Source organism: Trypanosoma cruzi, genomic scaffold (assembly GCF_000209065.1).
Source record: "Trypanosoma cruzi strain CL Brener 1047053516983 genomic scaffold, whole genome shotgun sequence".
NCBI lineage: Eukaryota > Euglenozoa > Kinetoplastea > Trypanosomatida > Trypanosomatidae > Trypanosoma > Trypanosoma cruzi.
In genome coordinates, this window is record NW_001849227.1 from 29,391 (window position 1) to 37,636 (window position 8,246).

The 8,246-nt window shown below is 51.1% G+C and overlaps 4 protein-coding genes across 4 annotated transcripts, besides 14 other annotated features; all 4 read right to left on the reverse strand.

Annotated features, from left to right (window-relative positions):
- Nucleotides 1–548, reverse strand: Tc00.1047053510939.9 (hypothetical protein, conserved; the record flags this gene model as incomplete). The annotated part of the gene is made up of 1 exon (XM_800406.1): nt 1–548. A coding segment is annotated over one exon (548 nt), but the record flags the coding sequence as incomplete, so codon positions are not given.
- Nucleotides 1–4,267: a sequence feature (heterozygous, Esmeraldo-like haplotype).
- Nucleotides 724–768: a microsatellite.
- Nucleotides 791–812: a sequence feature (AT_rich).
- Nucleotides 938–966: a microsatellite.
- Nucleotides 982–1,088: a sequence feature (A-rich).
- Nucleotides 1,133–1,185: a sequence feature (A-rich).
- On the reverse strand, nt 1,192–2,757 carry Tc00.1047053510939.20 (hypothetical protein, conserved; the record flags this gene model as incomplete). The annotated part of the gene is made up of 1 exon (XM_800404.1): nt 1,192–2,757. One exon carries the CDS (start codon nt 2,755–2,757, stop codon nt 1,192–1,194), a length of 1,566 nt encoding a protein of 521 aa, XP_805497.1.
- Nucleotides 2,886–2,906: a microsatellite.
- Nucleotides 3,435–3,489: a sequence feature (A-rich).
- Nucleotides 3,578–3,664: a microsatellite.
- Nucleotides 4,268–5,028: a sequence feature (areas merged during assembly that could not be assigned to a particular haplotype. This can correspond to areas where the two haplotypes were merged or to regions with more than two copies in the genome that were merged during assembly.).
- Tc00.1047053510939.25 (mucin TcMUCI, putative) lies at nt 4,552–5,121 on the reverse strand (the record flags this gene model as incomplete). Its single annotated transcript, XM_800407.1, has 1 exon — nt 4,552–5,121. The coding sequence occupies one exon, from the start codon at nt 5,119–5,121 to the stop codon at nt 4,552–4,554; it is 570 nt and encodes a 189-aa protein (XP_805500.1).
- Nucleotides 4,664–4,964: a microsatellite.
- Nucleotides 4,955–5,028: a microsatellite.
- Nucleotides 5,029–8,246: a sequence feature (heterozygous, Esmeraldo-like haplotype).
- On the reverse strand, nt 7,264–7,671 carry Tc00.1047053510939.30 (mucin TcMUCI, putative; the record flags this gene model as incomplete). Its single annotated transcript, XM_800405.1, has 1 exon — nt 7,264–7,671. The coding sequence occupies one exon, from the start codon at nt 7,669–7,671 to the stop codon at nt 7,264–7,266; it is 408 nt and encodes a 135-aa protein (XP_805498.1).
- Nucleotides 7,424–7,576: a microsatellite.

Genomic DNA, 8,246 nt, shown 5'->3' on the forward strand with positions numbered 1-8,246 from the left:
CCAACCACAGAAGCATTTAGCCCTGCCCGCTTGCTCCACCGCTTCACGCCCATGCTTAGCCAGCGACACGGCGGATCCTGCTCAAAGTAGGCCCGCAGAAGCGCGCTGTTTCGCACCCCGTTGCGCCGATTCACGGTGATGTCAAAGTCCACGCTGCTACCGCCCTTCACACGAATGACGGGGACGCGTGTGCGTCGCACCTCCTCCACGTTCCACGAGAAGTGCTTCTGTCGTACTACTCTGGCCAACTTTCCAAGAAACTCTGCCTGCAGTCCCTTCGCCACTTGCGTTCCGGCGTCTTCGCCCTTCCCATCTTCCACATCCGTCTTGCTGAGCGCGACAAAATCCACGTCGCTGCCCTTTTCGTGTACACCGTACACTGCGGTGGAGCCAAACATGTACAGTCGCATTGCCGGATCCACCGCCGTGATGCACTCCACCACAACGCGGTACGCCTCCTCCACGCGACGTGTGTGTAGATCCTGCGTCGACAGGTGCTGAAACGCCTTCATGACGCTCTGCCCAACAACCAGAGCCGTTGGAGGCATCCGCTGCTGCTTCTGCTTCTCTGTAAATCCTTCCCGCGGGAACAAAAGCCAAAACGCACACACACAAAAAAAAAAAAAAAAAAGTTCGGTACACAAACAACGAGCATCTGGTGTCAGTGACAACAAAAAAAGACCATAAGAGATAAAATTCAGGTAATGACAATAATAACTGTTTTATATATATATATATATATATATATATATATATATATATATATATTATCAGTAAAACGTCACCAGACATTAAAAAAAAAAAAAAAAAAAGCAACTGCAATTGCATTCATGCTCCCTCCTCTTCTGCAGCACACACACACACATAGACACAAACATAAATGCATGCACATGCGCCAATTTAAAAAACATATATATTTAAATCCCTCAACCCAATACTCTCTCTCTCTCTCTCTCTCTTTCTCTCCACATGTTCTCCCCCAAACAAAAGCAATAAATCCCAACCAACATGGAACCCAAAAACAAAAAAGTAAACAACAACAATAAAAAAAAAACCAAAAAGCAAAAAGCAAGAAAAAACAAATAAGAGGCTCTGTATTCAAATCGGATTCTTCGCCGCAAGATGTGCGCAAAAAAAAAAAAAAAAAGGTAAAAATGGAAATTTAAATAATAATAATTTTAAAAAAAGGTATCATTCGACCTGCTTTTCCAATTCCGACAAGGACAACAACATGTCCGTTAGTTTGGAGGTTACCCTTTCTGTCAGCTGCTCCTCCAACACATGCATCTCGGCAACCAATCTCTGTATGGAGTCACGACTCTCCATCTGGTAGCGCACCACAACGCCGTTGATCTTCCGCACACACCCGTGGAGATATCGAATATGTTGCACAAACTGCCCCCGTGGCGAGGGGGGTGAACACGGTGTGTGGCGCGAAAAGGAGGGACTCGGTTGCGTCGTCTCCAAAGGGTCTTTTGGTGCCGGCCATGCACACGATCCGTCTTCCCGTCTTTCCCCCGCACGCCTATTTATTGTATCTGAAGAGATCTTTGATGCTTGTATCTTTTCTGGTGTGTATAACGACCCCCCAGAGCATACGAAGCATTCATTCTCGTGGGATGCCTCCTCTTCCATCTGCTTCTGCTCGCCACGCCGTGACATGTGCCCCATTTCCAACTCGCCATTGTCAAAAATTCGAGGGCTTGCACTCACCACATGCGGCTGCATTGGTCGCAATGAAGGGTCTGGTGGCACTCCTGACAAAAGTCGCGGTGGGGAATAACGCCGCGGCGGAAGTGTATTCAAATCGAACGTCGACAGCCCCTGTCTCATGGTCGTAGCCTCCCTTCCCCACTCCTCCTTCTCCTTTTCTCCGCCTTCCCTCACCTGCTCTCTTTGCTCCGCTCTTGGAACATCCTCAGGAAGTGGCGAGCACAAAGAAAAATCTGTTTTGTCCCGCTTATCCGCGCCCCGCAAAAAAGCCGCATCAACTGGAGTATTCTGGCTTAAAAGGTAACGTACACGTCGGGCGTTGCGGGCAACAATCACATTTGCATGCGATAGCATACGTACCGCTGCACGTGTGGCAGCCTGTGATGTGGGGGCAATGTGAAGATCAAGTCCAACAATGCGTTCTGATCGTTCCAGTCCCTTCAATAAAAAACCCGCCACAACGTCATCAAGGTGATGCAGGTCTAATACCATTTGCACTCCATTCAACCAAGAAAGGCGCGGCGATGGTGATTTAGAGACCTCCATGTTTCGCAATGCGGGAGAGTTCAGTCGACCATATCCACCAGGTTGGCATCCGCCATTGGTCATTTTTGCATCGGACACCACAACGTTGCGACGGATTCTTTGAGCTGGCGATGGACGTTTTGAAAGAGGCGTATGTGGAGAACGCCCTGCAGGATTACTAAATGGTCTCACTGCAGAGTTCGTCCTCGATGTTCTTCGAGCAAAAGTAAACTGCATGAAAGCCGACATAATCATCTTTGACTGCAGCACACTGATGCCTCCCACCAGTCGCATATGCTGCAGGCTGCGGCAGCGCGATGCACCGAGTAGAATAAGTCTTAAGGATTCTGGAGGAGTGAATTGTGTGTGGACCGTCAAGACAGTCAATGAAGTGCTTGATTCCAGCAGGGGTTTCAACTGCTTGGCCACCGTCACCGGCACAGCATGCAGCGGCGTATTCCCTAAAGTCACACGCGTGGCAGTGTTGTGAAGCAAAGCCGCAGCCGTCGGATCAGTCATTCCTTCCAGTGGCCACGTTTCTCTTTACAGTGTCCTTCCTGTGGTGCCACTTGTAGTGTCGTCTCCCCTACGGTAACGTCTCCAATCTGCGTACCAGCCCCGCCAAAACAAAGCGCTCTGCTCCCTAGACACACACACACACACACACAGAGAGAGAGAGACAAAGAAAAAGAGAAAAACGACTACTATTTCTCCAGTTCTTTTTCCCTTCAACGCAAGGTGGCGAGAGAGACGCAAGCCAAAGTGCATCATACATAAAAACAAGCTAAATTCCTCAAGAACACAACAGGGTGATGTGCAGCACACAGCGTGGAAAGAAATGATAAAAGATGCAAGTAAATATAATAGAAAAGGATTTTTCTTTTTTTGTTTTTGTTGTTGTTGTTTCAGCCGTCATCTTAACAACAAATATGTGCTTTCAGACAAATCCACCGCCTTTTGCGTGCAGGAGCTGCGACACCTCGCACGATGCCCGCAGGAGATCTTGTCCCATTGTTTGCAGGCGCTTTGAATGCGCCGCGTGTATGTCAATGACCCTCAAACAAATGAGTTGGTAGTAAAGCGCAAGCGTCGTGAGTGAGCCCGCAGCAAACCCTGCAATTTTGACGCGTAACATGTGCGCCACCGCCACCTTACCACCCTTCCTGCTGCCATGCAAATCAAACAAAATTCGTGTGAAAACAAATAATAAAAAAAAAGAAAAAGAAAAGACAAAAAAGAGCAAAATAAAAAGACAAACCTGCGATGCAATATTTACTCGCCACAAAGCCACAGAGCGAGGCACAATGCGCATATGCAGATGCACCCGGTCAAAACAATTAAAAAAGAAAAAACAGCAAGCAAAAAAAAAAAAAAAAAAGACTTTAAAACATTAACAAAATTTCAAAAAAAAAAAAAAAAAAAAAAAGGGTAAATGAAAATAATCATTTCGGTCTGTTCGCATCACACACAATTGCGCAAAGACACACAACACAGAAAAAAAAAAAAAAAATGAAAAACACAAACGCACACACAGCCCACAGAACGGGTGCACTCAACCACAACACAAGCAGAGACTCAAAGAAGCAAAACAACAAAAAAAAAAAAAACGAAGCGTGGGACGACCAGCGCACACACTCTCATTGCTCCCGTAAAGCAAAACACACACACAGGGAGAGAGAGAGAGAGGTCGCCCACTCAATGCAATAAAAACAAAACAGAAACAGTTACGGTGCTCCGCCCATGCAGCCAGGCAGGACGGCAGCGGTGCGTGTCGTGCAAAAGAGAGCTCCAACGGGCCTGCATGGGTGTGCATGCACATATACGATGGGCACATTATTTGTGTGCTTCGTGGGGTGAGGTGAGGGCGAGAGTCCATGCAAGGGGACACACACAGAGAGTGGGTGAAAGATGAGTGTGTGTGCGGGCGGTGCATGGCGCTCTCTCACTCACTCTCACGCGGCCACCACCGCAGCCGCAGCAAACACACACCACGACGCGGACGGAACTAGCACAAGGGCAAAAAAAGCACAACGCCCTGAAAAAAAAAAAAGTTGCAATAATAAAAAAAGAGAAAAGACTTTTTAAAAGGAAAAAAACGCCCAAAGCTTCAGTACGCATGCATATGAGTGTGCCCGCGATGCTTGCAACGTGACGGAGGTGGGAAGCAACGCGGAGCACACAGCAGGGCAGCGGAAGCAAACAAAGCAAAAAACGATCATCACAATTACTCTTACTTTATACATCGGATCACAAGAGACGCACACATGTCCCAGTGGCTTTGAGTGCTGGCACGCACAGCCCACGCACACCTCCTCAGCCCAGAGTGGTGTACGCCAGCGCGGATACGGCAAGCACAAGCGGGGCACACACCCACGCAGAGCTGCCGAGGCTGCCGTCAATTCTGCGAATACGTGACGGTACGCGGGTGGTCTTCGTAGTTGGTGCCTCTGTCGTCGTAATAGTTGGTGCCTCTGTCGTAGTAGTAGTCGTCGTTGGTGGCTTTGTCGTCGTGTTTGTAGTCGTCGTTGGTGGCTTTGTCGTCGTGGTTGTAGTCGTCGTTGGCGGCTTTGTCGTCGTGGTTGTAGTCGTCGTTGGCGGCTTTGTTGTCGTGGTTGTAGTCGTCGTTGGCGGCTTTGTCGTCGTGGTTGTAGTTGTCGTTGGCGGCTTTGTTGTCGTGGTTGTAGTCGTCGTTGGTGGCTTTGTCGTCGTGGTTGTAGTCGTCGTTGGTGGCTTTGTTGTCGTGGTTGTAGTCGTGGTTGGTGGCTTTGTCGTCGTGGTTGTCGTTGTGGTCTCGGAATCATCACCATTCGCTGTCACGCACACGGATAAGCAGCAGCACAGGGCGAGCACCAACAGGGCGCACAGCAGACGGCACGTAGTCATTATTGGTTGTTGTTGTGAATAGATTGGACGACGCCTAGCCTTTTTTGCTTTGCGGTGGAACAGAAGAGAAAATGAAGAAAAATGCATGTTGACGGAGACGCACCCACGCACTTGAGGGTGAAGGGTCGGCATCACAGTTACAGCAAGGCGAAGCAAACCTCTGCAACGGACGTACAGCTCCAGGAGCTGCAGGTGTGCATCGCCAATTTATGCTCGCTCCTTTGCGCGCCGCTTCCTCAAGCCAAAACCCCAACGTGGTGGCTGTTTTGGTGCAACTGAAGAAACGATGCACCCCCAATGAGGAACAGAGGTAAAATAACAACGATAATAATAAGGCAAAAGTCACACACCGTCTCTTCGTTGTTTTCTCTCCGCTCCCTTATATTACTAGGAACTGTGACCAAAACAAGAGCGTCAGCGTAGGCCGCATGATGCCCCGTCGGCCTCATATACAAGCATGCCATCAATCACTCGTTTGCAAAGGGCGTCTCCTTGATCTTCCATGTACGTTGCTTGGTCTCCGTGTTGACGTAGTAGAGGCGGCCACTCTTTGCATCCCTATACTCCTTCCACGTCCCACACACCCGTAGCGCACCTTTTGTTTTTGCAGCGATCCCTTCCTGCACTTCCTGCTGCTCCCGCTGAGGGGCTGCACCACCCTTCTTCTCTTCAAGAGCCTCGGATGGCGGCTTCCCCCTCGCCTCTTGCGTGGCCGTCTGACTGTCGTATGTCCTCCCCGCCTCTCGCTGGCGCGGCTCCTCCCAGTTGCCGCACAACACGCCACCACCCTCTGCTGGCGTCGCTGAGCATGCCTCCGCTGCCTTTGTTGCAGCAGCAGCAACTGCAGGAGAGGGATTCCCCTTCACGAGCGGCTGCGACTCGGTTGTGGCCGCCTATTCGTCTCCATACGACAATCCCAAGCCACGCTGCTGCGCCTCCGCCTTAAAGCCTTGCAACGGATCCCCGTCCAGCGGTGCGCCAGGCGCCGGCTGCGGTCGCCCGTCATGCCGCCCGTCGCGGAGGATAGTGCGCGCGGCAAAGAGATCGACACGCCGCACAAATATTTATTTTATTTTGTTCTGCTCGCACAAAGCAGCAAGAAGCAAACAACGGACCAACAACCACGCCGCGAGTGACAAAAAAAGAATAGGCGTTTGTTCATTGCCTTCGCCGTCCTCTCCTTCCCTCGGCCGCCAACGGCACCACTTGCCCCCCACAATCCACCACGGGCAGGGGCCACACAACGAGCCCACAAAAGAAACACAGAAGAGCTCCACAAACAGACGCTGCTGCGACGCTGCTGGTGTGACAGCAACGCAAAAAGCGGGTGTGCCCCACAAAACAGCCTCCAACGCATACACAACGAGTGAACGGTGGCGGAGAGAAGCCGGCACCGACGACCAACAGGAAAGGAAACCAAGTGGGAACAGCGCACCCTCCATCATGCCAGCATCAAATGCCGTCGCACCAGCAAACATCCTCCTCCCCAGATGGGTACGCATCGCCATAAGCCTCCAAACGCACCGGCCACATGCACGTCCGCCAGCAACACAGCAGCGTCACGTTGGAACGCCACATCCCCACGACGCCTACACCAGCACCAAATACTCCGTCGCACAAACACGCGAGCAGCAGCACATCAGCGCGAGCGTCAACAGGCCGCAGCACACACGGCCAGCATCATCACGAACGGTGGAGTTGCCCGACACTGTGAAGTCAACCTGCAAGAGCATGGGAGAGAACAAAGAGAAAAGCGGCCGCTACACCACACACAGCCAACGCACAATAACAAACGGCAGCAGCCCAGCAGAAGCAGCAGCGCACACACACCACGACGCAGACGGAACCAGCACAAGAACAAAAAAAGCACAACGCCCTGAAAAAAAAAAGAAGTTGCAATAATAAAAAAAGAAAAGACTTTTTAAAAGGAAAAAAACGCCCAAAGCTTCAGTACGCATGCATATGAGTGTGCCCGCGATGCTTGCAACGTGACGGAGGTGGGAAGCAACGCGGAGCACACAGCAGGGCAGCGGAAGCAAACAAAGCAAAAAACGATCATCACAATTACTCTCACTTTATACATCGGATCACAAGAGACGCACACATGTCCCAGTGGCTTTGAGTGCTGGCACGCACACCTTCTCAGCCCAGAGTGGTGTACGCCAGCGCGGATACGGCAAGCACAAGCGGGGCACACACCCACGCAGAGCTGCCGAGGCTGCCGTCAATTTTGCGAATACTTGACGGTTCGCGGGTGGTCGTCGTAGTTGGTGCCTCTGTCGTCGTAATAGTTGGTGCCTCTGTCGTAGTTGTAGTCGTCGTTGGCGGCTTTGTCGTCGTGGTTGTAGTCGTCGTTGGTGGCTTTGTCGTCGTGGTTGTAGTCGTGGTTGGTGGCTTTGTCGTCGTGGTTGTAGTCGTCGTTGGCGGCTTCGTCGTCGTGGTTGTCGTTGTGGTCTCGGATCCTTCTTTACCATTCGCTGTCACGCACACGGATAAGCAGCAGCACAGGGCGAGCACCAACAGGGCGCACAGCAGACGGCACGTAGTCATTATTGGTTGTTGCTGTGAATAGATTGGACGACGCCTAGCCTTTTTTGCTTTGCGGTGGAACAGAAGAGAAAATGAAGAAAAATGCATGTTGACGGAGACGCACCCACGCACTTGAGGGTGAAGGGTCGGCATCACAGTTACAGCAAGGCGAAGCAAACCTCTGCAACGGACGTACAGCTCCAGGAGCTGCAGGTGTGCATCGCCAATTTATGCTCGCTCCTTTGCGCGCCGCTTCCTCAAGCCAAAACCCCAACGTGGTGGCTGTTTTGGTGCAACTGAAGAAACGATGCACCCCCAATGAGGAACAGAGGTAAAATAACAACGATAATAATAAGGCAAAAGTCACACACCGTCTCTTCGTTGTTTTCTCTCCGCTCCCTTATATTACTAGGAACTGTGACCAAAACAAGAGCGTCAGCGTAGGCCGCGTGATGCCCCGTCGGCCTCATATACAAGCATGCCATCAATCACTCGTTTGCAAAGGGCGTCTCCTTGATCTTCCATGTACGTTGCTTGGTCTCCGTGTTGACGTAGTAGAGGCGGCCACTCTTTGCATCCCTTATACTCCTTCCACG